Source organism: Zeus faber (assembly GCF_960531495.2).
Source record: "Zeus faber genome assembly, chromosome: 1".
Taxonomy (NCBI): Eukaryota; Metazoa; Chordata; class Actinopteri; order Zeiformes; family Zeidae; genus Zeus; species Zeus faber.
In genome coordinates, this window is record NC_137193.1 from 53,484,501 (window position 1) to 53,502,859 (window position 18,359).

Below are 18,359 nucleotides of genomic sequence, written 5' to 3' on the forward strand. Positions count from 1 at the left end.
CCGTCTTCCCTCTTCCTGTGAACAAACACGATGTCTCCCTCCTTCAGCTCCAGCTCCGCTTCGCTCTGCGGGGGGTAGGACACCACCACTCTGTACCTGGGGAACCAGAGAGACGCAGAGAGAGCCAGGCAGTGAGGGACGGAAGCTGCTGGAATCTCAATTGAACAGCTAAGTCGTTGTTTCAGAATAGTATGGGTAATAGTAATAACAATTATAATCCAAACTTGTTATCGGATCCTTTTTGAAAAAGGAAACTCACACTCCTTTAAGTTGCGCATAAAGACCCCCATCAATGTACGTTTCGGCATTATGCAAACCAAAACCAGAGGACATTACAAAGTGGTGACATGCTTGTACCTTTCACATATGATGGGTCGTGCATCGTGTTGCTGAGACAAGAGGGAGGAGCAGGCTTGGCGGGGGGGCGGAGCGATGGGGGCACACCCATCTAGGGGACTGCTCTTGCGCAGGGAGGCCTCAGGGACTGAGGGGAACGAGGAAGAGGAGGGCGGGGCGGCGGCGCCAGCCGATTCGGGTTCCACCCGACCGGCGGCGCCAGAGTTGGGAGCGACGTCTGCCCCCGCGGCCCCCAGCGCCGCCTCCCCTGCCGCCACCTGCTCCGCATCCAGAGTGGGAGAGGAGGGCGGTGATGAGCGAGTCTTCTTCTTGTTGGAGGACAACAGCTTGAGGAGACCTTTCTTCTCCCTCTGCCAAAGCAAGACGCAGCGGCGTGACAATCTCAACAACAGGGCAAATAAGGCTGCTTTGGCACATTGCACACAACGGTTCACTTTAAGGTCCCAAACTGCAGCTGAAATCTGTTTGCCAAACGCCACTGTCATAGTCATTTAATTATTGGCTGCTTTTCAGCACAGGAAATGTTTAGATAATGTGGTTCGGGCAAATCAGCATTGCACTGGGGAGGCGTCAGTAAAAAGGCGACAGCTGGAGCCTGTTGGCTGGCCTCATCTGACTCCCCCCCCCCCCTCCACTATGTAACTCAATTCTCAAGGCTCGTTTGGGGAAACAGACGCCACTTGTGTGCAAATTTTGTGCTCAACATAAACCCCTAGTTGAGTGCTATTTTCAACAGCAAACAGAGTGTTTTGTATCCTAAATAATTTGCAGTAATGAGAAGCCAAAGTCGGCTGGCGATTGCTGCCTTCCCGACAGACATACTCGATATGTAAACCAATATTGACATTGAATGCAGTCGTTTAGACTCGCCAAACCTTGCCGTCCTTGTCCAGTCGACACGCCAGAGTAGCGTTGGGAGCGTTGCAGTTGAGAGCCGTGCCGTTGCCGGGTGCGGTGAGGGCCGCCACGGGCCGCAGAGCGTCGCCCTCCAGGGAAGCGGCGCTTACGTTGGGCGGAGTCAGGGAGGAAGCGGCGCAGCCCATGGCCACGCCCACACGGCTGCAGCCCTGTGCCGAGCTGGAGGAGGGCTGGGGGCACACGGCGGAGTGGGACAGGTAGGTGACCGACTGGATCGGTGTCACCGCTGCGGTGGGTCGGTCCTGACTGTGGCATGCAGCTGGAAAGGTTAGGATAAAAAAATAATTGTAATAAAAAATATTGTGAGATCATTATTGAGAATGAAGTGAATTCCAGGCCAATAATTTCACGTTCAATTTCTTGAAAAGGGCCCTAAACTATTGTGAGAATTATTTGGACAATTATTTGGGAATTGCTTGTTCAAGATGAATAACTTGAGAGCAGTAAGCAGTAATTCAAGAGAAATAGCAATTGAAAGGATTCACTGAATGATAGTTCTAAATTGTTGACCCAAATCTTAAATGTAATATTATATTTACTTATAATTATTTAATGTATTTTTTTCTTTATTATTAGAATTTATATTATAGAATATGTACTATTACTGTACATATTATTATTTATATTCTATTTAAATATGATCATTGATTGCCTTATATTCATGTAAAGCACTTTGATTTGCAGGTTGTGTATGGAAGGTGGTATACAAACAAAGTGTATTATAATTTATGACCTGCTACTGAAGAAAGCACAATTTAAACACCTTCTGCTCACGTCAAACCTACCTGTCCTGACGGCGTTGCGAGCCTGGTTGACCGTCATCTGGGAATTGACATGCATCTGCATTTTAGGCTGCTGGCCTGTGGCGGTCTGTGCTGCCGCTGCAGGTTGGGAACTAGCCGACACAGGGCCAGAGCATACTGCCAGGGGTTTGGAGAGGTCGGGCCCTGGAACGATAGCTCCGAGGGGAGCCGAGGAGGGGCTGACGATAGTGACCCCCCTGCCGGCCTGAGAGCACAGACTCAGAGGCACTTTGGGGTGCGTCCCGCCTGACGTCGTTCTGGGGGAGGAGGATGTGAAATACATTTATGGGGTCCTCAAACAGCAAGAAGGCGTGATATCCTCAACAGGGTGTTTCATTTGCATAATAATTTGGATCATATCAAAAATCGTTAATTATTCATAGAATGACAAACAAAATAGCTAGTGTGTGGAGCGTGACAATGTGTGTGTATCAACATGCATGTTCCTGACTGACCTGCTGACTGGACTCATGTAGTTCCCAGGAAAGACTCCTATCTTGCCCGTGTGCATAGAGGTGCCCTTGAACCAGCCGTCCTGACAGCGCTCCAGCACCAGGAACATCTCACCCTTCCTCAACTCCAGCTCATCCTCCTTGCGGGGGGTGTACGGGAACATGGCCACATAACTACACGGACAGGGAACAAACAGGAAAAAAAACAAAACAGACTGAAACACTCGCCCGTAGACAAGAGCTTTTCCGCATTGGATTTTCTAATCCGTGGAAATTGTTGACCAATTCAAATTTTGTGTGCCATTTGTTTTGGATTTCCCCTGCTGTGACTGGCAGCCATCTGTCATTGCCTGCTCTGAGACCCGTGCAGCAGAATGTGTGTCCTCTAAACCACTTTCTGTGCCATGGAGGACACAGTGACGCCACAGAGCTAGAACTGCACTCCAATGGTGCAGAGGGCTCGCTCAACGGTTGTTCTCAGACTCCGCAGACTGTTTCATTGGTGTCAGGGGAAGAGAATATAAATACCTTAAGAGTTTGTCTCACACACACACACAGACAGACACACACACACATACACACACACACACGAGCGGATCTAACTCTTCTCAGGTGTTTAGGGGCTCTCAAAGTAGTACTGAGGGGAAGGGTTAGGGGGTGAGGGGTCAGGGGTGGTGGTAAAGGGGGGTCTCGAATGAGACCCAGGAGACTGTTGTTCCCAGGTGTTGACCCCTTCACCTGTGCACAAGCTCACACACTGCAGCCCCACCGTGACAGCTGAGGGGGTCATATGTAGGGGAGAACGCTAGTGCACTGTGCCCCCGGGCCGGGAGGGTGTGAAGCGATTGTGAAATGTCCCTCCACATACAAGAATGGTGGGGGACCGTTTCAGTAACTCACACCGTGGGTCTCTGTCTCCCACTTTGGTCACTTGTGCTCGGGGAGGGTCTCTGTACAGCAGCTAATGAGGATGCGGCTCCAGCTAGGGAGGACTGCGGCGGAGGAGGTGGTGGGGGCGGAAGAGCATCCTGTGGAGACAAACAAATAAAATTAGTGGTGAAATAATATTAGACATCAAATAATATCAATCATTGATTTCCTGTCAGGGTGGAAAGACGGAGACGGTCCGTAACAGACGGAGTGTAGGTTGCATAAGGAAACAAAACAACATGTCTGTTGGTGAGACACAGGATGAGAACCAAATAGTAAATGATCCTCTGTCATCTGGCGTGTTGGATCCCGCTAACTGACACCGCGTCGGAATATGGCTTGGCCCACAACTCCGTCCGTGGCCCCAACTTCCCCCTCGACTGGGAATCTCCTCCAACCCCGCTTGTTTGTTTGTTGCTAGGAGACCGCATAGTTGGATGTTCAATCTATTGCACTATTTAATTAGTACCATATGAAACGGCGAAACATGTCTGCAGACATTCGAAAAAGCAAACCGCAAGCCGACCATGAGCAGATTCCTCCGGGTGCTCCGTTTTTTTATTGATACACTTCAGTGACTTCAAGAGAGATTACGTCCCGGTGAAGAGGCTCAAATGACTCGCACATGCCATTCTGTAGAGTCTGGACTCGGTTGTAAGAATGTCAAGTTTCTGGTTAGCTTGTTCTGTCCATTGTGGGGTATGTAGCAAAACAACACAATTACATAATTAACATAAACACAGCCACATATACGCTAAAGACACAATGGTCTTGTAGGGAAAAGGACTGAATTAAGGCCCCTGTAAAGTCGATTCAGTGATTTGTTTCTGAACACACTATACATGCTTGAAAGGAATTGCTAAAAAAAACATGTGAAGCGACTGAACAATGTACTGTACTACTGTACTGAATTATGGAGTTAGATTGTTAAACTGTTTCTCACCATTTTTGTTGTCTGGATTTTTTGGACGGGCCTAAAACATGACTCAATGACGTGGAGCCGTCACATTTGGCACGGTTTTGGGAATAAACACCCAAAGGTGTCTTTATGTAGACTGTGAACTCATGCCAAGTCTTGGCGCCGATTCCAAGGGTGCTTCACGGGAAAAATGCAGAGGGAGTCTGAGACAGGGGCGCACATTGCCAATAGAGAGTGATCCGGGCGCAATTTGCGCCCCTCTAAAATTTGCCTAGGTGATTAATAACACATTTTTCTGTGGTGTGACAAACTCAGAACACATTCATTTTTGCTTCACAGGGACTTTAACGTAGGAATATGAAGTATGTCCCAATGAGTGCAAACGGAGGTGGTGAGATGGTAGAGGCCCTTATGGCTGGGAACAAGACGAGTCTATTCTCGTTCAGCTCTGCCAGTGCTGCTATAACGTAGTGGGGGAGGATCGGGGCACTCAGACAGTCCTGTGGTATGTGTGTGTATGTGTGTGATTGTTTCGGTTCACTGCTGACGCTTGAGCTGAGATAATTAGGTTGCCTGCAGGCCAGAGAAATCATCTGTACAAAAACATCATGTTGAGTTCCCAAGTGAAGCGTAGAGCTCAACCTTTTGTGTACACATTCCTGATCATTCATAAGCACCACATACCAATGCACAGGCACAAGCACAAAGATGAGAATTATGCACTTGTTTTCCGAAGGTTTAAGGGATTCCCTGATGTTTTGTGTCGTACGAATTCCTCCTCAACTAAAGACATGACGCATCACTAAGGGGGCTTCGCCTTTTGTCCTTTAGTTCCCTCAAAAATAAATTTCCTTTAGGACAGCACTTTTCCAGCATTCGCCACCTCAACCCATCTCTGCAGTCCAAACTAGAAACCACGCTCTAAAATGATTTTTCTTCAACCATACATATCATACAATCATGCAACACTCAATACAATACAAATACAATACAAACAACAAGTAATTACGTTGTAACTATGGTTCCATGAATTCTGGATGATCGCCAGAGGAAGTGTTTCAGACTGCATCAGTGCCAGGGAACGACACCGCTACTCCAAGTATCAATGTGACGAAACCTAAACAGTGCCTTGGTAACAGAAGAACCCTCCGAAATCTCTATCTCCTCCTTATATTTTGGAGTTTTCACAGTGACTGCGATCATAGTCCCTGGCTGAGTTTTATCTATGCTAGCATCCAAGGTGGACTCTCTGCCACTGTTACTCCTGCTGCGTTCAAGTCACGTGGGAAATTATGATCAAAACAACTTGACGCTCTCTGGTGCTCGTAACATCAATCTGTTTTTAATATCCATAACCACTCTACATATATTTGAACTCATGGAAAATGTATTTGGAAATGGTGTTATGGAAGGAATTATGTGTGCACAATTCACACATATATATATAATGCAAAAAAATAGAAATGGGAAAAGACAAAAAAATACTACAATCTACAAATATTAATTAAGGTTTAAAGAAAATCAGAGACAAAAATGTATTTCTAAATCCACAAATAAAAGATGTATTATTTGCGTTGTGTAAACCTTTTACAAATGAACGTAACTGAGCCGAATGAATGGAAAGAAACTACTCTAAGACACGTTTTTCTATCATTTCTGGTTGCGCTGCTTCTGTCCTCTCGTCTGAGTCAGAGTTTCACCCTGGGCGGGGCTCAGGCAGCTCCGTGCCCACACCCGTACCCACACCCACACACCCTGAGAGTCCTGAGAGAGTTAATTTATTGTTTTGGTTTATTTATGTTTTATTTAGGATATTTTACTTTTTTTTTTTTCACATTACAATGCCTGAATATTCTTATGAATTAGAAGTTCATTGCTACTCCAAAGGGTGTATTTGCATTATCATGCTTTTATATAATCATTAAACAAGTAGAAAAAAATTGGTCTTAAAATGACAATAATATAGTCTATCGCAATTATTTCTGGAACAATATATCGTCCGACAAACGTAGTTATCGTGACAGGCCTATCAACAAAGTCACGCGTGACCCCCAGTGCTGCCCATATATAATCACATGGGACTCTGGGCTCTGTTGCTATGGAATCTTCTCGCCAGGGTTCTCTGGAACCCTGGCAGTCATCCAGAATTCATAGAACCATAGTTACATACGTAACCCTTGTATTTGATTCTTCCTGACCACCAGAGGCAGTGGATGACTGATTCCAACAAGGTCATGAGAGACCACCACCCTTCACCTAATCTGACACCTAGAACAGCTGTTCCTATGGCACTGGGAGTGGCAACACTGACCCAGTAGTTACTGGAGAACGTACAGGGGGATGCCCAAGTAGCTGCGGCGCAGATGTCTTCCAACAGCATGCCCTTCAAGGCTGCCCACGATGTGGTGAGACCTTTGGTAGAATGGCCCCTAACATCAGTGGGAGGAAAGCCCTTAGTCTTACACGCCTGAGATATCCCATCCATAAAAACCCTTTTTAGACTCCCCATAAACAAATAATTGGTCTGTCCAGCAAATGTGTCGTCGCACCAACATAAGCTCCAAGTGCTCTAACTGGACAAGATAGTCTTGCCTACTCGCAGCCTCCGTCCTGTGGTGGGTTAAAAGGAGCCAACTCAATGACTTGGTTCATGTGGAAGAAGGAGAGTCTATTTGGGAGGAATGATGGGTTGGGCCACAGGGTAACTCCTGACCCGTCTGAGTTCCAGCGTACACAGGTTTTGCTAACAGACAGTGCATGGAGTTCGCCAACATGTTTGGCTGATGCTACTGCTAAAAGAAAAGCCATCTTGGCTGACAGCCACTTCAACTCGGCACCTTCGAGTGGCTCAAAGGGAGGCAGCGAGAGGGCCTCTAGCACCAAGCCCCATGAGGCCACTCTCATCGCTCTTGTAGGCTGCAAGCGTCAGGCTGCTTTTAGAAACCTTGTGACTAAACCATATGACCCAACTGGTTGGTTGTCCACTATAACCTGCCGTGAAGAGATGGCCGCTGCATAGACCTTTGAGGTTGAAAATGACCTCTTACCTTACAGAAGGGACTGCAGGACGCGTAGTATTATTGGCACCGAACAATGCTCTGGATCTTCAGACATACATAGTGACCTGGTTGATGGACGGTTTGGACTACAGCCTGGTCACAGGCATTCAGCAGTGGTTACGGCCCCTCAGAGGCCCACAACCCACAACTGCAGCTGTTCTAGGTTTGGGTGCCAGACCTGACCTCCCAAATGGGAGAGGAGGTTCCGTCTCCTGGTAAGGCGCCAGGCCTGCCCTTCGAGGAGACTGCCAGTTCGGGGCTACTAGCAGCCCTCTGTGGCTGCCCTCACACACTCTGTAATGTTGCCAGGATCAGAGTGGTCGGTGGGAAGGCATAGAGGAGGCTGTTCGGCCAGGCACACGCCAGAGCATCCTGGCCTAGTGGACTGGTCCTCTCCATCAAGGAGAACCAAGGGGGGCAGTGGGTCGAGGACTCTGACACTAAAAAAGGTCTTTCCAACTTTCCATACCGACACCAATCTCCTCCACCACCTCTGGATGGAGTCGCCATTCCCCTGGGGGAGGTTTCTGACGCGACAAGAAAACCGCTGCTTCGTTCTGTGCCCCTGGGAGGGCTTCAGAGCAGAGGCTCAAAATGCGAGGGAAGGCCTACGTCAGAAGCTGCTGCGAGACCCGAAGGGAGTTGTCTCATCTCGTACCACCCTGACGGTTTATCTGGAACACCGCAGCGGTGTTATGGATAACAATAGGCGAGGGCTGGACGATGAAATGATGCTGATAATTTTCTCAAAAAATGTATGAGATTTATTTGCGTTAATTTTTGAGTCCGTTTTCCTTTAGCTAAAAAGACAACATAAACAGCCAATCGTACAGCAAAGAAACAACCATGTGACACGAACAGCCAATCGTCTGACCTATGCTGGGGTCCCGGTGCGCTGGGGCTTCCTCCCCTCTATCCCCGGCTGCGGCACTCCCTGGCGGGCAGCGTGCAGCGAGGATGAGGCCCCCCAGAGCTGACGTGGCGGGTACTTCCTCAAACACCAACTTGAACTCCTCCCTCCTCCTCCCAACTTGAGCCCCGCGTCCGTGGCCCCCATCCCCGCAAAAGGAGAGCGATTTAAGAAAGAATCCACGATTTTCAGTGACATCTGGTCTGAGTGTCCCTTGGTCTGCTCCAAACGTCCCCGCATATAATCACAGAGTGCAGATTTAGGAACTTTTTGGACTGTTCTCAGACGAGAATGATGCTTATATTATAAATTTAAATGTATATAATATATATTTATATATTATTTATTTATGTCATTTTTGTATAAATATTTATTATTTTATTTTATTTACATTTAGCAGCCGCTTTTATCCAAAGCGACCTACAATTATTCAAACAAGGATGGACGCAGCCATCAGGAGCAATTATGGGTTAAGTGTTTTGCTCAAGGACACTACAGCATGCTAGCAGGAGGAGCCTGGGATCGAACCAGCAACCTTTAGATTACGAGACAACAAGCTCTATTATGACATCTATCAACATAGAGAAACATTAAAAAAAACATTGTGATAACATTTTTGGCCATTATTGTCCAGTCCCATAATAGGCCCAACAGTGTGTCAGGTTGAAAATTGTGATCATTTCAATACATCAGTTGAGTTCTCCCTCATCAGTGAAAAATAAAAAACCCTGGTCTCAAGTGAGAGGATCAAGAAAGCACCTTTTCGAGTGGAGAGGGTCATTAAATACCTAGCGTTGGGTGTCTCAACCCAGTATTTAGTTTGCTACTTTCCATGCTTTCCCCTTTCTGAGAGTTTCTGTGACAGAGCTGGAGAAAATGTTTACCTACCACATGGATGGATGTGTAGTTAGTCTCTGATGGAAATGTGAAGACTGTTGCTGTAGTAACAGGGCTGCTTGGGGGTGGAGTCACAATTAGTCCAGTTGTGCAAATGTGAACCTGTCAAAAAAAGCGGATTGTAAATTACAATAGCCTGGCAACATTAGTTATATAGTAGAAGAGACGGTTCTCTCAGACAGAAGTAAGTTGGCCCAGACATTTCTATTCAACCCTATTCTAATTCAGGCAGGAAACATGCCTTAGGACATTTGTGCTAGTCTGCCTTCTTTATGTCTCATATGGAAAATAAGATGACCTAGTTTTTATGACACAAGACAATGCATTTGTATTTTAAACCCTTCTGGTATCCAGTAAATATTTCATTATATACAACGGAACATTTTACAGATAATGATGCAGTTACAGTATGAAACTGTGGATCTTATCATTTAAAATGTCAGCACAATGATGTGCTGACAATACAACATTCAGATAGGAGTCAGGTGAGCAGCCATCAGGGAATTTCGTTGGGAGAAATTAGAAGGTGACTTCCTTAACAGGACAAAAAGAAAAGCCAATCGTTAACACTCTACCTGAGCCATAGTGGTGTCCTAGTAACAAGGCCATACTGTTGGACACACAATATGTCCCTGTACACTGCGGTCTCGCTGCATGCATGACTGATCTAGACAAAGATGCCTCTCAAGGTGAATCATTACAGACAGCAGGCCGACCGCAATCTACCCTGGTTCCACAGCCAGTGCTTACTGGGTGTGCCAGCAAAAAGGCAAAACCGAATGAGCATGCTTCAAAGCAACACTGTCACGCTATAAAAACACATGCTTTTACATATACAATAAACGCCTCATGTGGCAGCAGCCATGCTGGCCATCGGCAACCACAGCATCATATATGAAAGAACTGACAAGTTTAATAGGGATACATGCATCATGTTGTCGCAGCCACATCTCTTATTTCTTCAATAATTCTCTTTTGTTCCCTTGTGAAGTAGAGAGCAGCAGACAGGGGGAGGGTTCACTCCCAGGATAGACTCCTCAGGCCCCAGAGGCATCGACTCTTGCCTTTGTTGTTTTCCTCTGCGCTTTGAAGGCAAGAGAGATGAGCCGAAGTGAGGAGGTGGTCGGGGTGGGGGGGGGGTGGGGAGTATGCATATTGTGCCTGGGGAGTCTTCCTTTTAGTGTTTTTATTAAACACTGATCTGTAAATCAAACAGATCACAACCCCTCACCACTGGTCACCAGGGACAGGCATGAATGGAGGTTTTAGAATGCTAACACTATCTTATTAATAATTAGTGAAGCGAGGCCAAGTCTTAGATAGATCAGTTTAGCATGAAACTTCTCTGCCTGCAAGCGATTCTCTGCCTTGTTTTGTTCTAGATGTGTGTAGATGTCACAATGTTGGAGCAGATTTGATCATCATATTTGAAATGAATTTCATTCAATCAATGACAAAAGAGCGACGAGGACATTCAAGGGCACACGAGACTAAGGAAGGAAAAGAAAACGATAGTTTGAAAAATATACCTCCATTCAAAATCCTGCAGTTCCAAAAGCTAGAGAAAAGGCTGTGTCTGTCTGGGGGCGTTGGCACATATGAAAGCTAGCTCTGAATATTATCAAACTGTTAGAGCATCAAGTCAGGCTATGTCTTATTTAGAAGGCAAGAAGACACATTATACACACACAGCATGGCTGTGTCATTTTGAGTGCTGGTACTAAAACCCTTCTGTAGCGCACACACACGCATGCACGCGTGAATGCACACACACAGACACACAGACAGACACACACACAAACACACACACACACACACACACACACACACACACGAGAGTCCAGTTAATTTATTGTTTCGGTTGAAATGTTCTTTATCAACTTCAGAGAAAATTAAGGATGGTTGCCTTTTTAAAGATTTCATTTTCCCGCAGCCCAAAGTCTGTCACACAGTGAGGCTGTGTCCAATCTACAGGACAGTTTATCTGTCCCGTCTACATGCGTGACTGTGTGACTGTCAATGTCTCGGCCAAACCCAATCTGCAGCGGCTGGCAACCACACAGCAGCTCTGAGTTGCTGCCATTCCAGGGTTGCTGTGGAGACCTTGGAGGCTAGAGTCTTTTTATTTTTTGCGGGCGAATGGAGTCACACATCTGTGATTTCAAACGCTTGGATGGAGCAACAGGCTGTTCAGTATGACAGGAGAGTGGCGAGTCAAACTAATTGCAGACAGGAGGAGAGCGGAACATTTGAAGGAACCAAACATCTTGTGGAAATGCAAAGTATCAGAATGCTCTGCATTCCTGACTGTTTACTGTAGTCATTTGATTTAATGGTAGTGCCAAGGATGCTGGCAAATGCGTTCACATAAAGGGGGAACTCTCAAAACATAAGAGAAGGTATATATAGATTGAGGGGATGACTATTGATTCCTTCATAAGATATTTACACACAAGAAATATTTGTGTAATTTGGATATTATATTATTATAGAACAACTACAACAGTCTATGAAGTTCAAAAATTATATCATAATCACCATATTGCTATCATATCGATATATTGCCAAGCCCTACGTTGGAGCCACCGAGTTCTCCAGTTTTGTGTTCAGAGCAGATTAATTCAATTACTACATTAAGTTCTGAAGTAATTGACAAGGACACGGTGAAGCTCTGGGTATCTAAACGTAGCCAATGTATCATATTCTGCACTGCGCATCCTTGTCAAAAAATGTCGCCAAAATGCACCAGTGTCTCACCTGTGAAGGGGCACTGCAGGACAGACCCCCACTGATCTCTCCAATGCGGGCAGCAGCTGTGGGGTTACTGGAGCTGATGAGGACCGGTCCACTGATCTCCATGGAGTGGCGCTGGGGAGGGGGGGCCAGCGAGGGCTTGTGGGACATGGTGAGGGAGGTGAAAGAGTGCCGCTTCTTGCTGTTCTTCTTCTCCCCGGCCCGGGCTCCATTGGTCTGGGGCCCCGATGAGGCCCCCTCACCAGAGTCCCCACTGGAGTCCGTAGGCTTGTCCAACTCTATAAGTTGACGAGCCGCCGAGTTGAACTAGGGGGAAAGAAAATGGGGGGGGTTAAGAGACATCAAGAATGTGAGGTGAAGGTAGCAATTAGCCTTGCACAATGAGGAAAATCTGCAATGTGCGATAACTTTGTTTAACATTGCACCAATGATACGATTTGCGATAAAAAGAAAACAAATTGGAGTGTGCATATTAGCTATAAAGTTCATTGTCTTTCTGTTTTAATCAGTACACTAATAACAGACCACAAACATTGAATAGCCTATGCCCACTGAATAAAGAAATAAAAAAATATTTTGAATATGCTTTTATTGAACAAATTGCGCATCAATACTAGGCTTGGGTATCGCTTCATTTTAATCTATTCCGATTCCGCTTATCGAATCCGGTTCTTATCCAATCTCGGTTCTGATTCAAATTATTTTCAGAGAGATAAACAAGAACAAATATTTCAAGAACAAAAATAAGCCTACCTTTATTGTTGGCACAATTAGGCTATGATCAGTAAACTGTCAACTGACAGGAAGGTTTATTTTCCCTTCATTTATAAAAAAAAATATTTCTCTTTCTTATAAGGAATGATCAACAAAAACTATTTCAAACCCAAACCAATAAATAATGAAAAAATAACTTTTTTTTTAATATAACAAAAGAAGTAAGTAATGGAAGCAGCGATTAATCAAATTTTATTTTCAATTATGATTTTGGCTTCTAACGATTATGAAAACAAAATAACCGAGATAAAATTATTATTGTGCCGCGTTCTGCTTCGCAATGATGACCTTGTTTGGTCTGGTGTTATGAATCCAGCGCACCCCAAGAACGTTTCTCTCACTGTCGCAAATCAGCAGCATAACTGCTTCATGGCAATATTTTATGTCCAAGTGATTTCCGTTATCTGTATGCGGAAGCGAGTGTAAACAAACATGGAGGAACGTTTGCCTGTCTGCTACGGCGCTGCGACATAAGATGAGGGTGACGCCCGAGCCCAATCCAAGCAGAATTTTGTTTGCCGATTGCCTTCTAGTTCAAGGTTTCAGTGAATTAAAGTTGACATCTTCAATTTTGAAAATAAGTCGGATTTTGATATATATGTCTGCCTTATCCGATAGGTTAAATGTTCGCACGCTGAGTATGAATGTGCGGCGCGTGATAATAAAATTATTTGTATTCTTCATCGCGTTTCAGGCAGTCTTAAGGGATGTGTTTATCGCGCATGTTCATATTGCAATGACGATGAAAATAATATTTATCGGTCAGCACTGGTGGGAATAAAATAAGGAGTAGAGAGAGGGGGAGAGTAAAGAAAAGTTGTTCATAATATAATATAAGCTGTCATTCTCCATGATGAAGCTAGTGGTAGTGGAGCACCTCTGTCTTTATCTAGTCAGGGGAAACGACTAGATGCAGAGATATCAACAGATCAAGGACGTTTAGAGAGGATTTCTGCCTCTGGGGTGAGAAGCGGCTGTACAGAAACTGCTGGCTTTCTAACCAACTCCTGTGGGCCAAAAATCAAAGGAGAAACACCAGAGAGGTTTTTAGTTAATCACAGGGAGCGCTTGCTCAGCGTCGCACATTGCCCCGAGCAGCTCTCCCTCTACTAAGGACGGTTAAGTCAAGCATTTCACACTGATTCAGCAGAGAGCCCGTTCTGAGCCCGGTTCATCAGGTACAAAGCTGCAAACCAGCACACTGCACTCTGAATCCTCACCGCTAATTGATTAAACGGCCCCATTAACACCAGCAGCAGCTTCTTTAAATTATTAAAGAAAGTGATGACTTGTATATCATTTGCCTGGGAACCAGACGGATCTGCGAGACCTGTAATATAATTTCAATTCCATGTTCTAGTGCTATTGGATTCATATAGTTAAAACCACAGCGATAACAACGACACAGACGAAACGAAACACAAACAAATCATGTTTTCTGCATTGTGCAAGTGACCGGCAGGCCCATTTCACAGCAAGAGAATTCATATTTGACCTACAGCATATCAGCGAACCAATCTCAACACCTAAAAGAATGAAAGAATAACATTGAACTATGAGACCATCCACCAGATCTACGACCATTTTCACACGAGTTTCAAATTAGAATTAATGTTCGAATTTGATCACAAATTCACAGAAGGCGTTAATGCATATTTAATTAGAAAAAGAACAAGATAAGATATTTTCAGCCTTCCTGTTATCTTCATTAGTGTTATGGCTTTGGTGCAGAAAAAAAAAAAAAAAAAGTTTTTGGTACCAAGATTAACTGCATTCTGCCTGGGTTTTTCCCAACTAGAAATACCGATAAGTGTAATAAAGTGCTTTAACCAATGTCAAACTTTTAAAATAATCTCTTAATACCAAGGAAATAATGTTTGATGCTTAAAATATGCCTTGCTACGTCACGAAAAACACTCCATCCAGACAGACTCTCTCAATTCTCGAGATGAAGGGTTGAGAAGTACGGAAATTTACTCATCATGCGATAGATGCCTTACCTCAACGTATGAGATGGGGAAGATCCCAATTTTATCTCCCAACATCCCTTCAGCCCAGTTTTCATCCACTCTTCGAATCACAGTAAGAATATCATCCTGGGGGGGGGGGGGAAGAAAGAAAAACAAAAAGGTTTTGGTACAAGGAGATTACAGATTTACAGAAGCTACTAACCAAGAGGTTTTTGTACTCTATGATACTAAAAAAACAATTACCAGGAATAATGAGGAAGAGACAATGTTTTAGTAAAGGAAATAAATGCCGGTGCAAAACTTTAACAATTAAACATAGCAGCTTCGTACTGTCAGCATTCTACCCATTTATGTGTTGCCCTGGTATGAAATGTGTTTTATAAATAAAGTGTGACTTGTGTTTTTTGCACAGGGTAAATAACAGTACGACATGTGTTTTTATATATGTAACATTGATCTACTATGGATGCGCTTCAGAAACCCTGGGTATAGTATGTGCTGGGTATTTTACTTGAGAAAACCTATGTTTAGAAAATAATAACTTTCTGTAATTAAAGCCCTTCCTTCGTGCCAGTGGCCACGTGGCTGAGCTCTGGGTGTGGCAGTGTTATCATTGTGTTCACCTTCGAGAAAGGCAGACAGTCCTTGTCTGCCTCTTTGTCTTTCAGTTCAAAATCGTAGAGAGCTTTGCACTGTGGAGGCGGCTGTGGCAACGGCTTGATGATCTGGACAAAGTTCGTTGGGAAAAAGCCGTGGACTCCACCCATCTCCCCATGATACCAGTTCTCATCCACCTGCCGGCGCAGGATGATGATGTCACCTTTGCTGAATTTAAGGTCTCCCGGTTCCTTGCCGTCATAATTGTAGAGAGCCTTGGCACAGGGGAGCTGAGGTACACCCTGAAAAAGGGGATTGAGAGGGTGGGAAGTAGTTGTTAACATTAAGTGGAAAAGGGTGGTTGGTTAATCAAATAATTCAGGTTTTATGGAACATTTATCGCATGAAATTGAATATGAAATTTGACATAGGCACTGAGAGGGAACTGAACAAATTGCGAGTGACAAGATCACTCAACTTGAAACCAGGTATCATGGAAACTAATACCTGACATACATTTTGATTTTATGTAATTTATCACAAAACAGCCCCACACTAAAGAACAAACCAACTCTATGTGTGTGAAAATCTGGCTGTATGCACAACAGACTGAGTACAATATCTAATTTGTGCCCCAAGAGTAAAAAGGTCTGTTGTGTGATCACAGTGAAAGTGTGATGAGATTGGCTGGGTCTCTGACTAGTTGACTAATGCCTTCTAAAGACCAAAACCTGTCCCTTTATCCACGAGAGGAAGGTTTTGTGGTCTCAACCTGCTAGTCTGAAGCCCTGAAAGCCCCATTCAGGGGTGACAATCCAAGAGAAAAGGGGCAGGGAATAGGGGGAGAGCAGCAGGAGAGGAGAGCATCAATGAGCTCTATTCAGGGTGGGTGTCTATGAAGGAGGCTTCAGTCCAAACCAGCCCCCCTCCATTTCTCCCTCTGGTCTAAGACATCCTTTGCAGTGCTCAGAATCACAATCACTTCCAACAGAGATTCAAGCTCTGAACTGAAACTGTTATTTGGGAACAAGGAGGGATGCCAATGATATGACAGAGCTAAGACAGAGAACTCTGACGGTGGCAGTATGTGTGAGCTGGAGGGAGAGGGTTAAAATGGAGCTTTGGAGCAGCCTCCTCTGCAGTCTTGTTAAAGGCTAATGAAGCGTTTCAGGGCTCGGAGCAGTGATGGTTAGTCAGGATGACAATACCCCGCTGCAGAGAATCGCACAGCCTCGAACACAGTTCCAGTCGCTCCGTGGCTCCATTGGTCTGGCCTGTGGGTAAAGAAAAGGGTGGGAGGAGACTAGCACAGCCCCCTAGCAGACTTCACTAGAACTGGGCCTCCTTGAGGGTGAGACATGCTTTTGGAGCCCGCCCAGCCCTGGCAGGGAGTATTTATTATTATTATTTTTTTTTACAGAAGTGAAACTGGGAGCCATGTCAGTTTTGTTCAAAATGACACAACAGGTTTAAGCCGCATGAAACAAATGCAATCTAATTACATGGTAAAGATGCCATGCTTTTTCCACTTGCAGCTCAACACTTGGCCAGTAGTTGTTGCCACCTTGCTAGTCAAGTGTACAAAACATTACAAGCACCTGCTCTTTCCATGAAACGTAATGGACTGACCAGAGAAATCCTGTATCGAGCCATTTGCCTATTGCTCACCATATATATGTCCTCATATATGAAAGGGCGGTCCAGATGAAAGAGAGAGAAAGAATGAAGCACCTCAGTCCACAAGGCATGCCAGACTGCCGTCAAAATTTGTTTATGTCAAAAATCCATTGGTAAACCACGAATCTATGCCATTTGATGTGCACGACGATACAAACTCAGATCAGGTTAAAAACAAAATCATAAAAAATTACATAACACTTAGTCTAGGCAGGGGTCTGTTTCTTCTTTGACTCAACTACCCTCATGGTTCTTGATATCCCTGCCCTGGCCTCACACAAGAGCAGATATACATTTGCATGATTCACAAGGCTTAGTAGAAAGAGAAAGAGAGACGGAAAGGAAGAGGCGGAGAGAGACTTTAGGCACAAGAATAAGAGTGAAAATAGTGGCTGCGTTGTGGTGGTGGTGGTGGTTGGGGGGGGCGGGGGGTGGGGGGGATAATATCCGGTTTGCAGCCATGGAGACAGTGCTGATGTGTCTGCAGCGGACCTGCATAAAGGAGTGGCGTCCAGGCTGCAGTGCTGTCCAAACATCCCATCTGGACTGTGAGAGAAGAGGGGGCCGTGGCACTAATAGTGCTGCCTGTATAAAAGTGAGGGGAGGGCCTACGCCCCTTCCTTCACACAACCACTACAAATCTAGTCTATTTTGAGGCAGCTTGGGACGCACAGACGGAAAGACACAAACGCCTTCTTTATGCCTTTATGGCTTACAACCTCTCCTTAGAGGCAGGAAGAGACTGCATTAGCCTGGGCACATCTTCACTTAATGAATCACCGCTGCAGAAAAAGCCTCTTCTGAGCCAGCCGAGTTGGTGCTACAGCGGTGAAAGAGAGAGAAATAAATCCCATTAAATGGGCTTCAATTCACAAAATCTCTGAGAAGTGCTAACCGATAAAACGATAACTGGCACACAATTTTTTTCCCCTCAATGTCGGAATAAAATAAGCTTGATAATTTTGAAAATGTCCTCAACCGATTTGTTCATTTCTAGAAGCACAAGTGGCAACGAAAAGCCAATCAATTTGAACAATCTAAAGCTGACCTTTCACCTCTAGCCAATTAGGTATGTCGATATGGAAAGAAGCCCCAGCCCCTCCCTCGTGGGTAGGTTTTACTTGTAAACACACAGGCAGCGGAGACAGAGCAGTACTGTCCAAAGTGAGCAACTCGGAAGAGAAGGAGAAAGATGTAGCGTTGACAAATGACAGCCACATCCATCGATAGTTTGCCATTTTTTTGGGATACTGAAGTTCCGACCCAAAGCGGACGGTAAATATCCAATGTAAAATATGTCGATGAGATGTGCCGACGAAGAGGGGAAACACCACACACTTAA

The 18,359-nt window shown here is 45.0% G+C and overlaps 1 protein-coding gene across 1 annotated transcript in view; it reads right to left on the reverse strand.

Moving 5' to 3' along the window:
* The window catches only part of sh3rf1 (SH3 domain containing ring finger 1), a 44,252-nt gene that overhangs the window by 281 nt on the left and 25,612 nt on the right, over positions 1-18,359 (reverse strand). Inside the window, exons 3-12 of the mRNA XM_080012916.1 lie at positions 15,367-15,642; positions 14,774-14,869; positions 12,003-12,305; positions 9,237-9,347; positions 3,431-3,558; positions 2,534-2,704; positions 2,061-2,335; positions 1,233-1,534; positions 358-707; positions 1-96 (exon numbers count right to left, since the gene is read on the reverse strand). The exon at positions 1-96 is cut by the window's left edge and continues 281 nt beyond it. Coding sequence (XP_079869042.1) covers positions 1-96; positions 358-707; positions 1,233-1,534; positions 2,061-2,335; positions 2,534-2,704; positions 3,431-3,558; positions 9,237-9,347; positions 12,003-12,305; positions 14,774-14,869; positions 15,367-15,642 — 2,108 coding nt within the window. The remainder of the gene's footprint in view (positions 97-357; positions 708-1,232; positions 1,535-2,060; positions 2,336-2,533; positions 2,705-3,430; positions 3,559-9,236; positions 9,348-12,002; positions 12,306-14,773; positions 14,870-15,366; positions 15,643-18,359) is intronic.